The sequence below is a fragment of the Ursus americanus genome, chromosome 31, assembly GCF_024610735.1.
Source record: "Ursus americanus isolate L20-20 chromosome 31, mUrsAme1.1.p, whole genome shotgun sequence".
NCBI classification, from domain to species: domain Eukaryota; kingdom Metazoa; phylum Chordata; class Mammalia; order Carnivora; family Ursidae; genus Ursus; species Ursus americanus.
Window position 1 is genome coordinate 12860846 of NC_142157.1, and position 24448 is coordinate 12885293.

The window sequence follows — 24448 nt, forward strand, 5'->3', positions numbered from 1 at the left end:
ATAAAATTTTTCATGGCTAAAAAAATTAAAATTCAGTATTACCCTAGGAGTATCCTAATTTGTTGGTAAAAACCTGACAAATGAGTAGAATTAACTTGTCAGGCCTGAATTACCTTCATAATGTCACCCCCAGCGTAAAGAAGACCACCTGGATTTAGCGCTTGCAGGCAGAGCCCTCCAATATGGGGCTTCCAAGTTTGGAATACATAAATTTAATAGAGGGTATGATGCAATGGAGCTCGTTCTTTAATTGGTTGGCAGTCAGTTTCTGATTACACATTCAGAACATAGACTGATGATAGTGAAACAGTACCAGTGACCAAGGTAAGTTAGAATAAGTGAGCAGATTCTTACCTTATCTGCAAGAAACAACAAGGCGGCAAAAGGGTGTCTAACAGATGGCAATGTCAAGGACATGGGGAACTTCCATCCCACGGCTAAGTCTGTGCATCAGACTTTAGTTCAGATCTAGGCAAGCACGGAAATGTTTTCTTGGTTACTTCTAGAAGTTAGGTGATGATAATCTAACGTGATTTAAAAGGGACGTAATTGAGAATAAAGTTATTTTGCTGCCTTCCTTAACCGAGCGCAGAATATGTACAAAAAGTTCTACCCAGGTTTCTATTTGCCTTCTCTTATTCTCTGTATCTTTCTATATCACTGTTATGGCCTAACTCTTCTCAACCACATTTATATGATTTAATAACTATTCCCTGACAAGGACTCTTCTATAAATTAAGATCTTTGTCCATGTCTTCATAGTTGTTTAAAGTCCAGTGCATGAAGTATCTTGTGGTTTGGGGAACTTAGAGCTTGACATTCCCTGCTATATATTTTATTCACCAACTTTGAAAGAAAGACATAGAGAAAAATCTAGTAATAATCAAACAGGTATGATAAGCTTGGGCTCACATTCCATTTGGGAATTTTTAAATATTTGGTTGTTTAGGGTAATCCCAATATTGATTCCCCCACTATTCAGAAGTTCTAATTCACTTCCATGAATTTCACATAGAGTGTGTTCACTGCAGAAAATATAATCTTTGCTTTCCTCTTCACTGACATGCTCTTCTTTGTTCTCTTCCTTCCTGGTATAGTATTTTAAACATAGAGGACAATATGTTCAGTAATTTAATTAGTCATATGCCACTGTTTAGAAGGAACCAGGAAGACTACAGTAACTGTCTTATTGAGTTATATAGGAAAATTCTAAAATAGCAATTGTTTCTAAGGATTTAAATACTTAATTACCCTAGAAGATTAGGCTATCTTATGACAGATGAAATGTGATATAAGCATTTAATGAGTGTGACGGAAAATAGATTAAACTTCCTCTTCATCTGACTTAGATTAATGTTCATGGTGTAGCTTCATTTACATATATCTTCTTTTACTCTGTTGTACTATATGTCTTAATCCAGACTGCATCACTTGTTACCACTTTAAAAAAAGTATTTTTAATTTCAATCAAAGGATGAAAGGCTGACCACATAGACGGTTTATTTGCCTTGACGTGGGCTACATTGCTAGAAACTCACACGTACTTATGAAAAGTCTTGCTTGAATGTTTTTGGAAAGAGTGAAGTGGGGGTTATTTTCTTGCTTATTTATATACCACCTCTTCTGAAAAATATTTTGCATCTTTGAGAAGTATTTATATGAAGCCACAGGGCTGAAAGGACAAATCATTTTGTATCTTAATTTTATCCTTACAGTGCCACTTTTCTTTTTGGAAGTTAAAGAAATTTCATGATAGGGCTGGGGATTATCTTGGGACAGCTCCTGAAGGACGTGGAGCAAGAGTAACTGGGACATCTGTGGCAGTCACAGTTTCTTCTAAGGAGCTTCAGCTCCCCGGTGGAACCCTGGAATTTTAAATGGGAGCAGCAACATTAAGGAGGGGAAAAAAGCCATCTTTTTTGTTGCTTGAAAAGAAATAGCCCATAGATTAACTCAGCTGTCAAGAAGATTTTGGCAGATCTTTTACGTGTATTAAAAGGACTGTCATCGTTGAAACAACAAGCTGTTAGTCCTTATGGACCAAAAGCTTCAGTGTGTTCTTACAGCTCCACCCATCCCGATCCCTGCAGTCATCAGAGGAAGCCTGATGTCACCACTTCCTCTGAGATTAGATTACGTAGGAGTGGAAAAGTGTGTGGGTTTTCCGTTTCTACTCACTGAGACCCATTCCCCAAAGTAGTCAAAATTCTGGGATAAATTAAATAAGAAAGAGACCACTTGGCCAAGAAAAAGGCAGATTTGTAATGACCATGTGAATCCCCCTCTCAGTGGTCAAGCAATGTCCTGAGCCAAGCCTAACTCAGCAAAATTGTCTCAAAGATTTTATAAACTAGAAATTGAACAGGGAAGTTAAATTTTTTTAACTTCCCAAAGAGAAAATGACACTATAAGTATAAAATTAAGGTATAAAATATTTTATTCTCGCTTTGCCCTCTAAGGTCATACAAAGAACTACATCTCAAAGAAGTAGGTTTCATATAATTAACTTCTAACTCAAAAAACTAGGTTTAACTCAAATAACTTTCCCCGAAGAAAGAATATAAACAAACAGAAATATAACCCCCACTATGATCATCCTAAAACCAATCAAGTTAGCCCTTCAAAAAGTATGTGTAAATCCAGTGAGGTAGCCCAAGCAAAGGCAAATAATTGTCAGTCCTGTCAGTCTTCAAAAGAGATTGACGATTTTAAATATATTTTTTAAATGGTAACAAATAATCCCAGTTCCAGCTCCCTCCTCAGACAACACACACGCCAATGACCGGGAGAGGGAAACAGAAGGCTATTACTAGAAGACAGAACTTGACACTGACCCTGTGCCCTGAGAGGTCCCCAATCTGATTCTGTCTTTGTGAGCTCTTCTTACATTCACGATCTTGATTGTGTGTCCATAAACTGTGAGGTATCTGCATTTCACTAAATCTCTGTCACCCCATATCACACTTCAAAAATCTTAAGTGTCCTTGCCAGGGACAGAGGGAAGAAAATATACCTACTCTAACTTTCCCTCTCAGAGATTGTGAAAAACTTGATGCAAGTTCTAGAAATGTGTGAAAGGAAGCAAAGCCAGCATGCAAATGTGTGACCATTCACAGCAGTTCTTGCCTCAGAGAGCTCCCTAGCAGTGAGTGGGGAAGAGAATAGAATCATCAGGTCACTATATGACCTACACAGTTTGCGTGATTAACAACAGTATTCCTTAGTATTACTACACAGAATCTCTGACACAAGCTTGAAATTGGGGCGTTCAGCATTTTGCCCCAGCCTACAAGCAAGCCTTCATGCATGTAGATAATGTACAAAATGCATTTAGCACAGTGCCTGACACGTTCAGCAGACGTTAGCTACAAAGTCAGATTGAGGGGACAAAAAGTCATTCCAAATGGAATTATCGGCTATTTATAATTAGCATATTAATTGTTTAAAATACAAGCAATTACTGCTTGGAAAAATACTTGTTTTCTTCAGTAGGGTTCTGTCTACGCCTGTTAGTAATAGAGCAAAAGAAACCCTCAGGTCAAGGATGTACTTTCAAGAACACAGGTCAGGAACTAAGGAGCTCTGAGCTCCAGGCTCCGCTCTTCTGTGAACACTGTGAGGCCAACAGGGGTACAAGGTTCTCCACAGGCATGTTTGTAGCCCAACACTGCCCATCCGTTGGCTCACTGCTTCCAGAGAGCTGAGGAGGGCACAGACATTCCTGCCTCCACTGTGCTACTTGTGAAACCCACTGCAACATCCACCTTCACCATCACTCTCTCTCCCGACGCTAATAAATTGACTTCAGGCAAGCAGAATAACAGCAATTCACCAACCACCCACCTTGACAGCCAGATACACACTCAAAATTAAGTACCCTCAGACTACATGCTCTAATAAAGTCACTTCTAGCTTTGAAATTCGAGAAGTATCACTCTCATGGTTTTAAGCATTATAACTCTCATGACTATACTAATTTTAACCAAAGAAAAGGCAACTAAGCCTCTAAAATATCAAGGCTCCTGTATGCCAATTGAACCCTAGGACCCTGGAATTTGAGTTACTCTCAAGCATTATTGAAGTTGTTTGATTTAATACTTCATGATCACTTCTGTGCCACCTACCATGTTATTAGCATAAAATCAGTAAACATTGAAGTTGAAGGACTAGAGAAAGATAGAGGAGGACATTAAAAGAAATAGTTGGACATTAAAAGAAATGAAACGTAAATGCTTCATCTGTATATTTGTTTGTGCCACGTAAAAATATTTTTAAAGGGCTAAGAAGTGTAAAATGTTACTAAGAAAAAATGCCTTTGCAACATGGCAAGTCAGGGGACCACAGCTTGAGAGACATTTGTACTTAGAAGTCGTTTCTCTCAGCCCTTGTGGGTGTTCTAAGATCACAGAGCTGAGGCATCTTCAGTGTCCAAGAGCTGATACCAATTCTCACTTCTTTGCTTGACCCAGCCCTTTGGAAAGATAACGTGAAATCACTTTCATTTTGGTCTATTAATTTTTAAAAGGCTATGGTAGTTAACTTTCAAACTGCTATCCCTTATAGATTAAAAGTAAAATACCTCAGTTTTCTGAAAGCCCTGTTTGGATCTTTAAATATAAATGCAATTCCCTTTTTAACTATACTCATGCCTCCCATCAAAATCATTTAACAGCAGAAATTATTTTCTAAAGCAGAAGCACAACACATATTTCAACTCCCACGTAATAACACTGCAAAATTTGGTAACATCTGCATATTTTCTTTCCTAATTGCGATGTTAGTTTGAAGTTAATTATATGAAACCGATTTTTTTCCCAAGCACAACTTTCATATATCACATTTAGTTTAATTGGTACTTTGAATAATAAATTGTTTTTTAACTAGAGCATATTGTTTGATATTGCTAATGAAATGATTTTAATGTTAAGCTTAGCTATTCGGAGGAATCTTATTTTATCTTTTATTTTTAAATATAATTCTACATTGTAGCACCCTAATTAACCTGCGTATTTTCCCTTTTTTCAATCTTCAGGATAACATTATATAAAAACACGACGATAAGTAGCAGGGAATAGTGTGTTTAAGACAGTGTCAGTTACATGTGAATCCTTCAATTTCAGCATATATTTGTGCTGGTGTTGCTTAATATTTTTGCAACACATCACCATACCCTTAGTGGCCCATCAGTAAACAGCAGTTGCCACTATTAATAATAATGCCAGTATAACCTTTAGATCACGTATAGGCCTGCAGTGTTAGATGGAGTAGCAAGGTAACAGAGAGTCTACATCTCTAATAACCGGAAACCGGTATCACTTATATTCTTTCAATTCAACAAATATTTATTGACTCTTATCTACATATGCTGAGTACTGCTGCTATCTAAGTAGGCAAAGGCAGAAAAAATTACTGAAAGACTCAATTTCTTGTTGAATCATTATATGGTACACCTGAAATTAATATAACACTGAATGTTAATTACACTTGAATAAAAAAGTAAATAAATAAATAAATTTAAGACTCGCTTCTTGTCATGAAGGTCATAAGTAGTTGGAGTTGAGGAACGGAGTGATTAACAAGACTCCACAATTTTCTCTCAGTTATATATTGTGTGGCATTATTCTCTGCATTGTGTAATAACAATAGTTAAAAACCATAAGAGATTAGAGGAAGGAAAATTCGGTGCAAGGTGAAATCAATTCAGGTGGCCTTGTGATGGAGGTGGGACCTGAATTAAACATTGAAAAACTGCGTAGGATTTGGAAATGTGGGTGAGAGGACATATCTTGTGTGAGCAATAACATGAACAAAGGCTCAGAAGCAAGAATCTTTGAAGTGTTCAGAGGATGAGTCTTCCTGGGTCAACTTAGAGTTCATGCTGGGGACATATAACATGAAGTCACAGGGGGCAAGGAGTGCCAGAACCAAGCATTTGTAAAATAATAGTCAGCCACTGAAGATTTCTGGGTGAAGGTGCGTGCAGTACCTCACAAAAGCCTGGCCTCAGGGTCAGCAACTAGATAAGTCAGGGGCCAAGAAAAATATACAAGCACAAAAAAATAAGGCCAAGCAAAGTGGGCAGCTAACATGAAACCTGGGGGCCCAGAAAGTCTTAAAGTGAGGACATGTCTGCCCAGGCATGAATCCCTGATAATCTCCCTTCTGGGGGCAAGAATTATTTCCCAGGTCCTAAGTGGGTATGAGTGAATCCTATAGTGAAAATGTGAATCAGCTAACCCAAATGGAGTACCAGGGATTTGGACAAATCCTGATGTGATCAAAGTGGAGTTTCTGTAAATGAAGAATGAGTGAACCCAGGGTAAGCGAGGTTTTGATGGGCCAGTTGAAAAGTAATTGTAACAATTAAGAAGTGACATGATAGGCGCTCAAAGGGTGGTCATTGTGGGCATTGAGAGGAGTGATACGTGTAAAAAACAGCTCAAAGTAGAAAAGTACCAGTGAAAGGCAGCGCTGAGATTTCAAACCCAAGTAAAGAGGCAATAGTAGTAGCATGGGCAGGAATACAAGAGTTAGGAAGGAAAGTTCTACATGAAGACCTCAGCATTTCCTGATTGCTTTTCCTGATCCCATAGAACTCTGCTAGAAAGAACATTTGTAGCACGTGGGCAGTGGCCAACATACTGAATAAATCTCATGGAGGGCTTTGAGTGTGGCTTATTTTTTATTTGGCTTCTGACCACATCAGGGTTTTAGGGTAGCTCTTGAAAGATGTGTTTACTTAAGGGATTTTCAATAATTAGGGCACTACCTAATGTTTAAATACTGCCAGAAATATGCTGAAAGGTTGGCAGGTAAACAACTTAGCATATGGGAATGGAAGGTCAGTGTTTCAACAGATACGTAAGTAGGTTACCTTGAGGTGATGCATTTGATGAAACATTTTCTCCAAATTAAAGCTTTCTTCTTTATTCTTATTAATTAGATATTATCTTCTTTAGATGCTATCTTCCAATGAGGTCATATCGCTAAGACAGATAAAATGGGTTGAACAATTATTGGTCAGAATGAGTTAAAATAGCGATGTTCAGGTTTGGGGAAAAGAAGTCAAAAGAAATGTTCAACAATAAGAACCATTTAACGTGTGTTTTTACTTATTTATTTCTTTATCTAGTATCTACTATGTCAGAAACTATGTTAAGTGCTTTATATTCATTATTTGATTTCATTAGCAAATAATCTCATGAAATATGTACTTTTGTTATTTGCATTTTCCAGATAAGGTAACTGTGGCCAGAAAGGTTAAGTTGCCTCAGATTATGCAAAGTTAATTAGAGATAGAGCCAGAATTTCCAGTCAGGTCTAGTGTAATTCTGAAGCCCTTATCCTTAACTGCTATCCTACGCTCGTCTCTTCTGGCTTGAGCCCGCAAACAAGGTGATTGTGAATTTTATGAAGCCTTTAGCACTCCACCCACAAAAGATATGATTTCTGTCATGTGTGAAGAAATGATGGTTCATTTATAAAACATGCCACTGAATGTTTAACAACCTGTTTTCTCACATTTCTGGCAATGGATATCTTTATGTTGTGGAACCAAATTCAATGCAGTAAGAGCTTAAATTTCTAGAAGCTGCCTATAAACACATTATAAGCCTTTGTTGCCTTGATGACTTCCTTATGACCCAGATGCTCTACGAATATCTTAAACGTAGGTTGGGGATGTGGAAAATTATTTTACCATTGTTTTAGGAAAAAGCCAGGTATTAGCAAAAGAAAAATCTGAGACAAAAACCAAGCTATACCTTTGAAAAATCTTCTGTTACACTGAATAAAATCTTAAAATAAACATATGTCGTATGTATTCATATGTGAATGACATTTTGTATGCATCTATTTCTAACTGAACCTGTGTTTCTATAACAGACACAAAATGCATGCTAAAGAACTTAAATTTTACATTTTTATTCACCTATAAAACTAATGGAAAATTGTTTTTCTTTTTTTTTTTTTTTTCATTCTTCTCACAGCTGAATTTTTATTCCTCTTGTGGGGTGTTTATCTCTGCTATGCAGTGCGGACAGTGCCATCAGCATTTCATGAGCCACGCTATATGGCCGTTGCAGTTCACAATGAGCTCATTATCTCTGCTATATTCCATACAATTAGGCAAGTGCTCTGTCGAGCTAGTAAATAACTGTTCTGTTTCTTTGATGTGTTGCAGTTTAATTTAAATAGCAAAACTGGATAACATACGTAATGGAAAAATTTAGTAAGGATAGTGTTTTTAAGTTGACTAATTTCTTTGTCACAGAAATGGCAAATGAATATAGTTCGTTGCTTTTTTTTTTTTTTTAAGATTTCTGTATTTATTTAGAAAAGGAGAGCACGTGGTGGAGAGGGGCAGAGGGAGAGGGAGAAATCCAAGTAGACTCTGCACTGAGCACAGAGCCTGACGTGGGGCTCGATCTCAGGACCCATGAGATTATGGCCTGAGCCGAAACCAAGAGTGGGACACCTAACCAAGTGTGCCACCCAGGCACCCCTACAGTTTTTCTTTAAACTGCTGTTCTTAGTTCCTTCTGATGTTTTGTTATCACCTTTATTTATCTGAAGGTTTACTCAATATTATTGTATTATATTAAATCACTTATGGGAATGTCATTTGTTGTTATGATATACAGTGCTTTTTGTTCTGGAGATATAAAGCAACACCTGCTTACATTATAATGTAGATATAGATAAATTTTCTATGTTTCCATTCATGTTAATACACTGGTTTACACTTTTAAAATCTTAATACTCAGATAGTCAGCTTATGTGTATCAATTCTGCCAAATTCAAAACTGAAAAACCATTACAATCCAATGACTGGATTTTTGTGTGCAATGAGGTTTTTTTGTTCGTTTGTTTAAATTTATTTGTTTGAGAGAGAGAGCACAGAGAGAGAGAGTGAGGGGGAGAAGCAGACTCCTGGCTAAGCAGAGAGCCCAACATGGGGCTCGATTCCAGGACCGTGCAATCATGACCTGAGCCGAAGCTAGACGATTAACTGCCTAAGCCATCCACGTGCCCCTGTGTGCAATGAGGTTTTATCACTATCGCATTTTAGCAGTGACTCTCTATTGGAAGGAGTATGGCCTGGCCCTCCATTTTTTGATATCCCATTTATTACTATAGTCAGTAAGTACAAAGGAGGAAGAAGGTAGCTTATGATAAGTGAACAAAATGAAATTTTATGATTTATCTTCTGAGAATTTACATCTATTTATATCTGGAAATGAAATGAAAACCTCAGTGAGAACAAAAAAAGGAATCCTATAATTTGAAAAGCAACAAAAAGATGTCATTCATTTGCTCAACAAAGTTAGGACATACATAAGAATTTAATGAGAAATTTTGAATATCTGTCTTTTCCCTCAGTGGAAAAACAGAGATTAATAATAGTGGGAGTCAGAGTGGGAAGGTGTGGATCTGTGGAAGTTTTAGAAGATATTTATCATTTCTCACTTTAGTCAATAGTTATAAAATTGTATCTTGCACTTGTAGGAATAGATGATGCCAGAGAGCAGCCGAACCTTAGGCATACCTACACTGTTTTAACTTTTAAAGTAAGGAAAGAAGTATTTATGATTTGACAACCCTGGAAATTCCATCAAAGGGCCAGGAATCAAAGGAATTTGCCTTCTTGCTTTGTCTTCCCCCCTCTCAAGAAAGAGAGAAAAGAGAAAAAGAGAAGAGGAAGGAAAGATGAGAAGCAAAATATGATGTTATAAATAGGCGAAAAGAAGGCTCTCTCTCTTCTACTGGAACTAGAGCTGAAAAGATGTGAGAGCGGATGCCCTGGGTCTGCAGCATAGTGGGCACCAGAGAACACTCTTGTCACGGGCAGAGCTCCCCAGCCTTCACACTTCTCCCAAACCGTCTCCCAAGAACAGTTGCATTTTTGTTGTTTGTTTCCAGAATATCAAACACCTATGTTTCAAGATATTACAAACATGCTTCTCTAGAACCACTTTTAAGTTAAATGCTGTATTAACAAACCAATTAAAGAGTTATAAGCATGCCAAAAGAAATTTACAGGCAAGTTTAAATGTCTTCTGTTGTCGGAATGTGACTGTCATGCAAAGGGTTTCCTAGTTTTGCCCTACAATCAGCTGCTGTATTTCTTAGAACCAAATTAATTGCCCAAGAAATTAAATCTGTTCAAAGCATTTACCTAAATTGATCTTTATCCTTGTCTGTCTTAAGATTTACATCTGTTCCATTTTCATCATTAAGTATGTTTTTTCAATGGACTTTATTTTTTTTTTTAAGATTTTATTTATTTAACACATAGATAGAGAGAGAGCACAAGCAGAGGGAGCTGCAGGCAGATGGAGAGGGAGAAGCAGGCTCTCTGCTGAGCAAGGAGCCCGATGCAAGGCTCGATCTCAGGACCCTGGGATCATGACCTGAGCTGAAGGCAGACGCTTAACCAACTGAGCCACCCAGGTGCCCCGCAATGGACTTTAAACTCTCAACTTGCCCACGTAGGCAAGATAAATTTATTTTTTAAATGAACTTTTAAAAATTCCTAAAAAGGCAACAGGTGGTTATTGCAGATAAATCATAAAATGATAAAAAATAAACCCCCTAATCCAACTACCCAAAGATGATAAGCACTGTTAACATATTAGGATATCACTTCTAGATGTTTTTATATGCTCGTGCATATTTATGACACATTGTGTTTGATAGCTCACTTTTAGGAATGTCACAGCACAATGTGACATACCGAGAAGTCCTGCTGTAAGGAAACCCAGTTAACTTTGTTTAACTAGCACCTTCCAAACCATTCACCATGATATCCCCCCAGCCCTCAATTGCCATCTGATAATAGCAGCCACCCTTCAGAAAATTCTGTTTTAATACTGGGCTGAGGTGAGGAAACGTATTCTAAATATTCATTCAAAATAGCTTTCTGGGGGCACCCGGCTGGCTCAGTCAGGGAGCGTGCCACTCTTGATCTCAGGGTCATGAGTTCAAACCCCACACTGTGCATAGAGCTTGCTTTTAAAAAAAAATAGCTTTCTGACTTTGCGTAGGTCTTTTCCACAGAGTCGCAGACAACCCACCAGCCTAGCTGGGTTCACATAGACACAAGCTCCGCCTGAATTGTTCATGTTGGACCTAGTAGACTTTGTGTTAGTAAACATGCTCTACTCAAAAAGATCAATTTTCCTTGAGACAACTGTGTAGTCCCCCTTGAGTTTTGAACAGGGAGGACTTCTCGTGGTAGCAGGGTGACCAGCCTTGGTAGGCTTTGGTATTTTCTTAGGCAAGCCTAAGAAAACCCGAATGGGAAGCCCTACTTTTAAGTTCCAAATTCAACTTACCTTTCTGCGTAGACCAAACCCAATTCGATTGCGGCATGTTGGCTTCAAAGAATTATAGTATGTATTAGCTACTGTGTCTCGGAAATTAAATTGTATGGCCATAAAGGATCAAGGATGGAATTATAGTTTAACACAGTAAATCTACGGAACACTGATTTTAGGGAGATGAGCAGGGAGAAAGTAATAGGCAGTAATAATTAAAGGAATCAAGTATATATAATTTTTTATTTACATGTAGACTGAATTCATACATGCCGTGGTTCCAGTGTTGATAAAGTCCAAGAATAGGAAGCAATAACCGAATAATATAAATCAACTGAAACCATCTTTGTAATTTTTTACTAGAATGAAGTGATATTAAATAAGGCCTCCAAAGTCAGCAAAGATATTCTCTATCAATAGGCATACATGTTCATTCTTGTTTGCTTAAAATATAAAATTATATATACATAACTGTGTATACATATATACATACATAAATATATAAACTTAAAGCTATGACTACATATTTATATACAGATTTACTTTTATTCTCAATTTTGAGAATTGCCAGATTGAACAAAAATAAGCTAAAAGGATTAAGTCTAGAAGTCTAATAATGCAGAAGGCATTTTGCCTAATCTATTCTATAATCCTTTACTAAGCATAGAGCAGAGCTTTGGGAAAGTGCAAGACTTTTTAAAAGTTTGTTTTTATTCTTAACCTCAATTTTTAACTATTTCTACGTCCCTGACTGTTAGATCTATTTTTGAGAAGTTGAAATAGTCTTTTAAAGAAAAATCTTTAAAACGACTGCAAAACCCAATTTTTCTTAAGATATTTCGACTCAGAACTGCAACCTAACATACCTAGCATTTAAAATTAAAGCTGATTAATTTAGGGGCAATTGATGTTAGTATATAGCACTTCAAATTAAGTTTTTGGAAGACTCACCATTGTAGTTTAAAATATATGTGACCATTGTTCCTTCCAGATATTGTCAGGCTAGCTTAAAGTTCACTTGTGTTGGCATTTGAGACAGAAATTCCCAGTGCATGAGAAAGAACACTTTTGGAGTGTAAATCCATCTCTTTTGATATAACTGTCTGCTCCAGTACTGGCAATGACCCCAGCAGAGTTGGACTGTATAATTTTCCAGGTCACAGTTTCATATTGCTTCTAGGCCTCAGTACTATGCCTCGGGTACTGTTACTTGTCACTGAGGAGGATCCTATTTCAGTGCTTAAAAAAATCTCACCTGACCCAGCACGGGATCTGTCGAGAAAGTATGTCATCCCCGAGCAAAGTGAATATTCATTTAGTCATATTCAAGGCAGGGTATAAAGCCACTTTTCTCACCAAGAAGTTAGAGAAGGTGTTACTTAATAAAATCCTATTTGGTGATAGGTGAACTGCCATGAGCTTTCTGTACTTCTGTGTATATATTTTAAGTCCATTTTGTGTCTCCAAACACAGGGGACAGTATCCCCGTTTTGAACAACTGTTGAGCTTCCATTTTAGCTTGATTTTGGGAGGTGGGGGGGAGGTGGGAAAACAGGGGCAGAGGGGGGGCAGGATGGAGGTGAAAATGAGGAAGAAATCCCCTTGATGGAAATTTTGTTTCAAGTAATAATACTAATTTACTTAGTAAATTTGTCATGGATATGGTATAATGCAGGTATAAAATTAGTTTCTTCTATTTTTAGATTCATATGTGTTTGTTTTATGTTTATATCATAAGCATTTTCCTAAGATGTTAGCTTTTCAAATATGATGATGTATGTCACTGAACCAAAATGCTGATTCTCTAGGGGCTCCTGGATGCCTCAGTTGATTGAGCATCTGACTCTCAATTCCAGCTCAGGTCATGATCTCAGGGTGGTGAGATGAGTCCCTCATGGGGCTCTGTGATCAGCGGGGAGTCTGCTTCTCTCCCTCTTTCCCTCTCCCTCTGCCCCTCCCACTGCTCACCTTCTTTCTCTCTCTCTCTCTCTCTTTCTCTCAAATAAACAAATCTTTTTTAAAAAATGCTAATTCTCTGGGGTGCCTGGGTGGCTCTGACTTTGGCTCAGGTCATGATCCCAGGGTCCTGGGATCGAGCCCCACGTCCGACTCCCTGCCCAGCGGAGAGTCTGCTTCTCCCTCTCCCTCTGCCTGCTGCTCTGCCTACTTATGCTGTCTCTCTCTAGCTCTCTGTCAAATAAATAAATAAAATCTTTTTAAAAAAATGCTAATTCTCTAATTCCAAACACAATAAAGTCTCATATTGAGCTTTCATGTATAAACAATGGATGAGAAAAAATTAAAAGAAGAATATGATTGCAAAATGACTTTAATAAAATCATCACCTGGTTTCCACAAAAGAATGAGTCCTTAAACCCGAGTTTTAGTTTGTACATATACCTATTGATATACAAAAATATTCCAAAATCACCAGAGTAGATATTGGTACTGAATTTTTCCTATACATGTTTCCTACAGTACTGTCCTAAAACACAGTTTTATAAATTCCTCAGCAAGATAGGATTTTAAATTATTTTAAAACAATTTGATACTTCACAACAACTAAAATTTTTATTTTAAAAGATGTGTTTTACAAACCATTAGTATATGCATTTTATCCATTGCATTATCATTTAAGCCTCTGAGGTCATTCACAAAGGCAGATAATTACCAACTCCTGTTTTTCTTAATTTTTTTCTTAATTAATGTTTTCAAAGGAAAAAGATTAGAATCAAGACTTATGTGTCTGTGTCTTATAACCCAGTGGCCTGAAGCCACTAGTTTGTAAATCTGTTCTTGTTTTGAATTCACGTATGTTCACTGTTTTTACTTTAGACATTCAATTTACACACAAAATAATTATTCCAGGAAATGACTAGCACATTATATATCTATATGCTGTCTTTCTTACTACTGATCATTTAAAATAATAAATAATAAAGCATTCATGTCTTATGTATCCAATCAGGGTTCCTTAGGGCCTTATTCTCCTGTGATGAAATGTATGCCGCAGAAACAGCAGTACAACTTTTCTCATGCTTGCTTTTTTTTTTTTTTTAATACACTGAGGAAAAAAGGTTTCAGGTATCCTAGTGTCTTAAATAGAGATCTTGTTGGATTACTAACTTGGTGAATTCTCATTTCAGATTCGTTCTTGCCTCAAGACTTCAGTCTGACTGGATGCTAATGCTGTATTTTGCGCATACTCATTTGACTGTGACAGTCACCATTGGGTTGCTTTTGATTCCAAAGGTATTCCTTTAGCATTACTTTTGTCTTGCAAGACAGTTATTTTAAATAAGCATGGAGTTGTTTCTCCTTTAAAAAAAAATATCTGGCGATCTAGGGAAAGGGAGGTGTGGAGGTTTACTTGACACTCTAAAATGTTTTTAAAGCCCTTCCTCAGGGAGCGAGATGTCTCTTTTCCTTTAGGATTTATTAGGATTTATTAAACATCCCATATCATTTTTAAATGCTTCACTTTGTACAAAACCCATCATCTGGTTTGGTTCTTTCTCAAGTATTTCGCTCTCCAGATATGATTTAATTATGGGTTCAAGGTAACTTTTATTGTGGCTCTAACATCAAAATCATTTTTAAAGAGAATTATCCTATTTTAAGAATCCTGTTTGGATTTACATTCAGGAAGCACTGTGTTGTAAACATTCAGAAAATTTTTATATAAATAATTATAATACTGTGTATAGAAAAATCTTGCTTTATAATGATAGATTCTGGCAAAGACACACCGAAGTGGGGGAAAATGGGTCAGCACTCAGAATACAAGGATTTTGAATATATGCTCCACCCACACTAGCTATATAGTATGACATTAGCCAAAACTTTTCATCTCTCTGAGGTTCAGTTTCTCCATCTTTGACATGATAGCAATAAAGCTGCTTACAGTGAAATAATATGATATCAGAGTGTGGGGAAAAAACATACAACTTACAGCATTATTATTATTTTCCTCACTTACACATAGACAAACAAAATATTAGAACATTGTATATCTGGATGAGTACCACGTAATATAATATTCGCACAGCTGAGACAAGAATTTGTAATTGCTTGTCATTCACTCCAGGCTTTACCACCTCTCACAAGCAAAACATTGAAGTTCAGCCTGATTGAAAGGGCAAACAAATGTAAACAGAGAAAAATGCCCATTTTCTTCCTTACTTGAATTATACCAGATAGCCACGGTTTTCATGGATTAGTCTGTTACTGCAGTTAATCTTATCCATTTTCATACGTTGCATTATATGATTACATTTTTATTAGATGGATGTACTGTTACTCCAGCTGTTCATTCAGTTGTGAGATTTGAAAACACATATTCATACAAAGATTTGTACATGAATGTTCCTAGCAGCCCTATTCATAATAGCTAAAAAGTGGAAGCAACCCAAATGTCCATCAGCTGTAGAAACACAATGTGACATATCTACACAATGGAACACTATCCGACAAAAAGAAGGAATGAACCACTGATACGTGCCACAACACTAGAAAACACTATGCCAAGTGAAGGAGGCTAGACACAAAAGGCCACATCTTGTGTGATTCCATTTATATGAAATGTCCATAACAGGCAACTCTGTTGAGACAGAAAGTAGGTTAGTGGTTGCCACTAGCTGGGAAAGAAGGGAAATGGAAGTGACTGCTTTCGTGGGCTTAAGGTTCTTTTGGGGGGTGATGAAAATATTCTGGAATTAGATAGTGGTGATGGTTACACAGCACTGTGAATATACCAAAAAGCACTCAATTGTACAATTGAAATTTGAGAACGTTATGGTATGTGAATTATATCTCAACTTCAGATAATTTAACAGAATCATCGAGGGGCTTTGCTAAGCACTGTTCTATATCCTGGAATAAGACTAACAAACAGATAAAAATATGTGCTCTTGTAGTATGTATATTATGGAGAAGGGGGAAACAAGAAATAAATAAGATAAATATTTAAAATACTATTTTGGGTAGATATAAGTACTAAGGACAAATAATAAAGCAGAAAATGGGCAATATCTGACAATAAGTGGTCCTTAAACTCATGATCATCTCTGAGAAGCTCTGAGAAGAACAGGTCCACTCTTATAAAACCTCTGGGTGGTTTCCTAGTAGCATTTGAGATTTTGGAGGAGAGGGACTCTGTTTTATTCATCTTTATAGCCTTAAATTCCTGACACATGTCAGAACCACAGATGTAAGTAGAAGAGTGAAGGAAAGATTCACCCGTTTCTGTGGCTCCTCAGTCAGCTCCAATTACAAAACACTGATGATTCCTTACAGAGAGAATTGCTGTTTCACATGCTATCTTATATTGATGTGCACCTGCCCACCTAAATATTTTAACAATCATCGACGTTAAAATCATTCTGTATCATGAAAGGGTGATATGTTAATTTTTTAAAGGACTATTTGACCTGATGACAAGCTGGGCGAAGAGAGCAATATTCCCTAGACCATTCTCTGAATTTTCATAGGACAGTCAGTTGGTTTATATGTTGTGTGAAGTGGCCGAATTGTTTTGATTCTCCCCGCTTTCCATCATTTGCTCGATTCATTCTTCTCCACATCTCCGTTTGATGAAGAACAGAGATAGCAAGAATCCATGAAACTGAAAAATATCAAAAGGCCACGTGAAAAATAATAAAAATACCTCAAAATGTGATGAAAGAAGAACTTGAGAATACTGAGTTTGAGAAAAAAATTATGTAATTTCAGTGAACCTTTGAATTTTAAATTTAGGTATCATCACATTAGGCTGAGAGCACTGTGCTCCAGAGAGCTTCTGTGATTTGTTTCCAATCTGACTGTCAGCATAGTTGATGCTAACATTCAGATCCCCTCTCCCCCAGGTCTTGGGGGCAACTTTTTTGGAGCTATGTATAGTAGACTCAAAGTCACTGTCTGTGACCAGGGCCAGTTGTACCCCTCGGTGACATACAGCCTCCCCTATGTGATGCGAAACAACAAACACAAGGTGCACCCTACTGCTCAAAAAAAATATTTCCCTCCAGCTGCCAGTGGGTCTAAATTGCTACTCTTGGAGAACATTTGTGTGGGTTTTTCTACTTGTTTTCATTTTCAGAATGCAAATATCATGTATGAGGAGTAATGTAAATGAACACTGGGAGCCTGGAGAAAAGACGAGGATGAAAATAGGAGTCAGAGAAGGAACCGTGTATTAATATGGCCTGTGAGCTCTAGCGTATAACATGAAAAGCAAAACACAAATACAGCAGCAGATCTTTTATAAAGAGTTTGGTGAATGAGTTCAGCTAAGCTGGAGAAATGATCTGGACATTAGAAGCTTTAGAAAATTTTTCTGCCATGTCTGCCAGTGATCTAATGTCTGCAGCTCATATTGCATCTCTATTGCAGTTTTCACATTCAAGCAATAACCCCCGAGATGACATTGCTACAGAAGCCTATGAAGACGAGCTAGACCTGGGCCGGTCTGGGTCCTACCTGAACAGCAGCATCAACTCCGCGTGGAGTGAACACAGCTTAGACCCGGAGGACATTCGGGTAATGCCAGTATTTCAGCCTTGCTATTTCAGGCTTACCCTGTGCACACAGGCCAGCACGTGTGGGCTGATGTATATGTATGCTCACCTGTGTGCACACGTGCCCAGAGAGAAAAAGAGAGGGGGGAACGTGTGCGTGTAAGAACCGAAAACATCAAATGCAGAGTTAACCCTGTTCTAAAACATACATCATGGTAAAAATTACACAGGCCAAACTTGATAGTCTCAGCTGACTTACGAGCAGTCATAATGATGAATGGGTGATATTCCCTACTACGGCTTATGACATTTGGCTAATGGAAAGGTAGGATAGATCTGTGAGCAGAGAGCCCGGGTTACTGAAAGTAATCTGTGACAGTATATCAGCGTTTGGAGTAAGAAGCTGCTTTTAGTAATTGATGGTCTGTTGTCCCCTAAACCGAGTCCAACATTAGGGGTAATTTTATCAATGGCTACATGATGCTTCCAGTATTGTTTAGGGATGTGGTTTGTCAATGGATGATATGCTGTGTTTTGTTATGGTCCCGGTTGAGTCTGCCACACACAGCTTGTCAGTCCAGAGGGCTCACCCCGTGAACGCAGGGCCAGATGCATGTGTGCATGTCTTCAAACTCTAGGTGTAACAGAACACAAATTTCATCAGAAAAGTAAGAATGAGGAGAAGGTCGATGAGCACACATGGTAGGAAAAGCTGTAGGGCAGGTTCCCTAAAGAGCCCAAGCTTACTGACTTCAGGTTACATTTAGTAATAGTATCTGGCTGACCTACTAAGTTCCACATCTCTGTGAATTTTGCTTTTGTTCTGACAGGATGAGCTGAAGAAACTCTATGCCCAGTTGGAAATATATAAAAGGAAGAAGATGATTACAAATAACCCCCACCTCCAGAAAAAGCGGTGCTCCAAGAAGGGCTTAGGCCGTTCAATCATGAGGCGTATAACCGAGATCCCAGAGACGGTCAGCAGGCAGTGTTCCAAAGAGGACAAGGAAGTCACAGACCACAGCACAGCCAAAAGCACTGCCCTGGCCAGGAAAAACCCACAAGAGTCTTCAGGTAACACCGGGAAGCCCAAAGAGGAATCCCTGAAAAACCGAGTCTTCTCACTAAAGAAGTCACACAGCACGTACGACCATGTGAGGGAGCACACGGAAGAGTCCCGCAGTTTACCAGTGGAGAGCCAAGAAGAGGAGGCTACGGAACATTCCACGCTGGAGTCTCTGTCAAGTAAGAAACTAACACAAAAACTGAAAGAAAACAGTGAGGCCGAGTCCACGGAGTCTGTGCCTTTGGTGTGTAAGTCAGCAAGTGCTCACAATCTCAGCTCAGAGAAGAAGCCGGGCCACCCCCGAACATCCGTGTTGCAAAAGTCCCTCAGCGTCATAGCAAGTGCCAAGGAGAAGACTCTGGGATTAGCTGGGAAAACCCAAACATCAGGCATGGAAGACCGTGCTAAATCCCAGAAACCTCTGCCAAAAGATAAAGAAACAAACAGAAAATACTCAAATTCAGATAATGCAGAGACTAAAGATTCTGCCCCCCAAGACGCCAGTCATTTGGAGGAGCCAAGAAAAACTCAGAAATCTGGGATTATGAAGCAACAAAGGGTCAACCCGCCCACTGCCAATTCTGACATGAGCCCAGGCACCACCCAGATGAAGAACAACTTTGACATAGGGGAAGTGTGTCCTTGGGAGATTTACAACCTGGCCCCTGGTCCCGTGCCTTCAGAATCAAAAGTTCAAAAACACGTATCTATTGCAGCTTCTGAAATGGAGAAAAACCCAACTTTTTTCTTAAAGGAGAAATCTCATCAGAAGTCCAAGGCAGCTGAACTGTGTCAGCAAACCAATCAGAAGAGCACAGACAAGGCCAAGGTGTGCCCTTGGGAGAGCCAAGGTCAGCCCAGTTTTGACGATGAGAAGCCTTTGATTTCCAAGACTCAGGTTCCCCCAGGGAGAGCCAAAGATGAGAATGGCCGTCAGCATTATGCAGCCAACGTGTGTGCTGGGCAATATGAAGAACTGCCCCCCAAAGTTGTAGCATCAAAAGTCGAGAATGAAAATCTCAACCCAACAGGAGACCAGGGAAAAAAGACATCTTCCCCTGAGGAAAATACACCCGGCTCCTATAACTCAAGTAATAACTTTCAGCAGCCTTTAACATCACGAGCTGAGGTGTGTCCTTGGGAGTTTGAGACCCCAGATCAACCAAATGCTGAAAGAAGTGTAGCTTTACCTGCCTCTTGCACGTTAAGTGCAAATAAAATGGCAGGGCCCCAGAAATAAGAGGTCTGGGATACTTTTAAAGTGTAGCATCCCCAGAAAGAAAAGGAGAAGGAAGAAACCCCGAATTTGACAGAAGATAGAAGGATCAAAAATCCCCGAGGAGTGTCTGTCAATCGAGGGAAATGTGAAAGGCACGGGTGGAAGAAGACGGGGAGGGCAGAGCAATACCACAATGGAAGAATTAGACTGGCCAAGGGAAGTCTTTCCCCTGGGGACGCGAGGAGAATCCTTACATTTCAGCATGTTTAAGGGGAGTAGCCCTCACTGTCTGCCCCTGATCAGTATTTTCCCATGGCACTTTGAAGATCCTAAGCAAGGCCAACCGGAAGACACAGAAGAGGTATGAGATTTTGCAAAGAAGAAGGTATAGACCCTATATGACCGAAATTCTAAGTAGCTAACTGAACTTACTTTACCTATTTAACCTTGATAGCACTGCTCACTTAATGCATCCCAAAAATACCTTTTATATTAATGATTGCTCTCATTTTCTTATAAATGTATGTTTCAGTACATTGTTGTGTCTCATATTCAAGCATTCCAGATTGTATAATTTTGCAAATAACTTTGATATTACGTGACACAACACATTTATGCAATCCACAGCTACTCAGTTGTTATTGCAAGTTACAGAATACCTGCTATCTATCAACTTTAGTTGATTCTTGAAGTACAGTAAGCTTTCTCTGGCTTGGGAAGCCATAACCGTTATGATAAAATCTTTCAGTTTTGGCTGTGGTTTATACATTGTGAATTTGGATTTGACTCTATTATTTCACATCATGGTTTGTTATACTGTCTTAATCAGGGTTTTTTATATGAGTTGAGTTACTTGTTTTGCACTTCTTGTTAGGACACAGATCAAGTGGTCCTACTTAGTCATATGTCTCAATAAAGGACAACTTACCTATTGTTTGTTCAGAGTCAGAGACAGGTAACACCTTCATTCCAATTTATTGTCCCTTTTAACTCTTTCAGTATTTCATACTTAGCAGCATTTCGCCAGGAAGAAGCTAAGAGTGAGAAAAACATACCGCGCGTTATTATTACCACTGAGAAGGGAAGACTGTAGGAATGACATGAGAATTACAACGGTACTGGAGAGCCAGGGAATTTGCCTTTCAAACACAGACAGGAAGGGAGCTACTGATAGCACTTTCAAGGGAGTATTTTTTTAAAGAGAAAAATTATGATAGCATCGAGATCATTGTATGGATATATTTTTATTATGCATACTGAATATATATTTTAAATTACCTTAAACTACTTATTCTCATAAACTCTTATTCATTGCTTCAGCTAGGGGTAACACTTGCTGAGCTTAAATCCCAAAGAGGTTTATAACCTGATTTATTCAAAGCCTATAAGGTGGTGTGGGCTCTTCCTTCTCCCAAGCACTGGAAAACTCACAAGTCCTGCAAATTGCCATTGTGAGCCACCCAGCTCAAAATAAAAAATGCGAGGTTTATTTGCAAAGCAAAACAGCCCCCAAGGCAAAATTTGTAAAATGTGCTGCCTTCCAGCCTGATCACTTGGCATGAGAATCCTAAGCTGCTGACTTAGCCCTACTGATGTGATCACGCAAAGAGGTTCCATTCCAAAGCTCGGTTTCATTTTATTTAAAGATGAATCACTTATGAGTAGAATGCCGCCGACTTCCCTTTCTGTCGTGCTAGATGCCGAAGGGTCAATGGCTTCTTTGGCCAGGACATTTCCAGCCTCACTAATGGCTTTTCATTTCATGAGCAGCAAGGAGAACATGCTATGAGGGTAAGGGATGAGAAAAGAGAATCAGAAGGTAGATACAGGGCTGTTCTGAGAGAATATCATTCCCAGTGGAGGCTAGAAACTAGGACTTCTCCTTCTCATCCACATTTTTTCAACGGTTTTTATTCAGGAGTAAGCGAGCCCATCGCCATTTTGCAAAGCTGTGCCTCCATCTTCCTCACCCATTCGCTTGCTTTGTGCATTACTCAGGTTGGTGGGGTAGGTGTGAAGAGATAGAGAAATTCTATTTGTCTGTGTTTCCTTCATTTACTTCCTTCTTTTCTTCCTTTTCAGTCAAGGCCTCTCTATTTGGTAACCTTGGAACACAACTTTAAGGTATATTGGTGAACTTGGTTTGGAATTTCCAGGCCCACCTACTCGTTTCATTTATGTTCAAGGTCTGTTAGCACTTTATTCACTTCTTGAGAAATAAGCAGTTCAAGCATCGGTGACTTTTTATTGCACTTCAGGATGATCCTGCTAGAGATGTGGCTTAAAGAAGACTTGCCAAATAATACCTTAGTGACATTCTACAGTCCATAGATTTTTCTCCACCAGCATCAATCAGTGAGAGTGCCTCGGGTCTTTCCTAGAGTTTCATTGCCATTACTTATCACCAAGAGAAGTTTAAATCTACAATTCTTGAGGTTATTTTCCTAGATCGATAACAATAAGAAAGTGAATCGACACTGTTAAAGTCACAAACATTTGCTAGGTTGTCCTTCTCAATGCATGTGCAGGCTGCATCCTGTCCTTGTTTTTAAGCCAGGGTTTATAAATAAGTAGATTTATACCAATCTTAATAGAACTGTATATTTTATGCAAGAATTAAATGCTTTACGACATGAATTATAACTCAGCCCATTGTAAACTTTGGTGGCAATATGGATTTGAAACTCGACAGTTCTCTTGTATTTGCTTCCTAGGTTTCTGCATGCAAGTGGTGACAGGTAGGACTGAGAAACACTGCCTTTTGACTTCTAGCATTTAGCAACCGAGAGTTGTAGAGTCAATAAAGCTGTAAGTCTCTTCACTTAATCTGTGGTTCTTCTGAAACTATTATCTGAAACCTACAGCATCCCACCATGAAAAATATTTGGTAAATTTATGTTGTGATGTGTTACAGCATGTAAATAATTATAACTTCTCTGCAATAAAACATATTTATATGAAAGTGATTTACAGTGAAGTGTGTGTTTATCAAAAATCAAGTTTATTTCGCCTAGCCCACGTTAGAGGGAATCCCATGTACCTTTGGCTTTGGTACACGTAACGCACATACATCCTCTTATGCCCGTCTGCAGAGATATGGGATTAGCCACATGTGGCCTCAAACATACCGGTCATCATTTGGAGCCAATAAAACCAGTCAGGGCTAGTGATTTTAGTTTAAGAAAGTTCTGCCCAAATGGGAAGTAATTCAGTTATCTTTTTTAATTTACTGAACACACATAGGCAATTTGCTCAGCAATGATGAAGATCTTTAGATGAACAAGAGCTCCAATACCCAGAATCCAGTCACCGTTGTAGTAATGCAGAGGAGAGCCTGACTAAGTCACAGAGTCGAGGAGGCTTAGGAGAGAGGGCAAGCTCCCAAGGCTGAAATTCTATGAAGGCATAAGTTATGAATGGGAAATGTGTAAGACCGGAAAGGTAATTGTGCCCAGCCTTGCATGCCATGCCTCAGATTAACACAGCCTTATCATAACCACAGTACCAGGAGCTATCAGAAAGAGGTAAACTGGGTCATAATCAAGTGATGGAGAAGAAGGATCATTTGGGGAGCAGCCCAGGATGGACTGAAGTGGGAAGAGACTGCAAGCAGCTAGATTAGTTAGAAGACCAGCACAGGAGTCAAGGGAGGGGAAGGTGAGGGCCTAAGAAGGAGAGGAAAAGATTCTTGGTTGTTTTACCAAACTAGCATCTTCAGATGGGTTTGGTATTACGTTATATGAGGTCAGAAAATCAGAGTCATAGATAACTATATCAAATATAAATGCTTCTTCTAAGTTAATTGACATTTTGAATAGTTTCAAAAATTTTAAAAGCCCCCTCTGAAAATCTATAGACCTCATATCGCCTGCTCATGAGAAAAGCTGTGGAAAAGAATACCAAATTCATGCTACGAGAAACCTAGATATTAAACCGGGCTGGGAAAGGATTAAAGGGCTTGCTGCAGTATGCTCCTAATTTCCTATGTGGGAGTGGGCAGCTCTCTGAAACAGAGAAGTCGATGAGGCAAGGGGGCAGAAGAGGGAGCTGGATGACCCTTCTCCCTGCATTCAACTTTCCTGTAACCAAGTCACTGAGAATGCCCTTCCCCATCTCTTCATACCACGTGTGTCCTATATTCTACATATTCTTGGTACTTATACATAGAATCTGCGGTTTGAGTTTTTTGACCCTAAAGAGCTAAGGCAAAAGTAGCTGGAGATTAACAAGTCATGAAAGTCAAGTCTACTGTTCTTTCTGGTGTGATAAGTCTTCTCAGTGTTTGTGGGACTCCCTTAGCTGATGGCTGTGTTATTTTCATACATATGCA

The 24448-nt window shown here is 38.7% G+C and overlaps 1 protein-coding gene across 1 annotated transcript in view; it reads left to right on the forward strand.

The window, feature by feature from the left end:
• Nucleotides 1-23084, forward strand: part of GPR158 (G protein-coupled receptor 158) — a 431433-nt gene extending 408349 nt beyond the window's left edge. Inside the window, exons 8-11 of the mRNA XM_087857604.1 lie at nucleotides 7989-8127; nucleotides 14465-14570; nucleotides 17709-17855; nucleotides 18664-23084. Coding sequence (XP_087713730.1) covers nucleotides 7989-8127; nucleotides 14465-14570; nucleotides 17709-17855; nucleotides 18664-20139 — 1868 coding nt within the window. The 3' untranslated portion in view covers nucleotides 20140-23084. The remainder of the gene's footprint in view (nucleotides 1-7988; nucleotides 8128-14464; nucleotides 14571-17708; nucleotides 17856-18663) is intronic.
• The last annotated feature ends 1364 nt before the right edge of the window (nucleotides 23085-24448 follow it).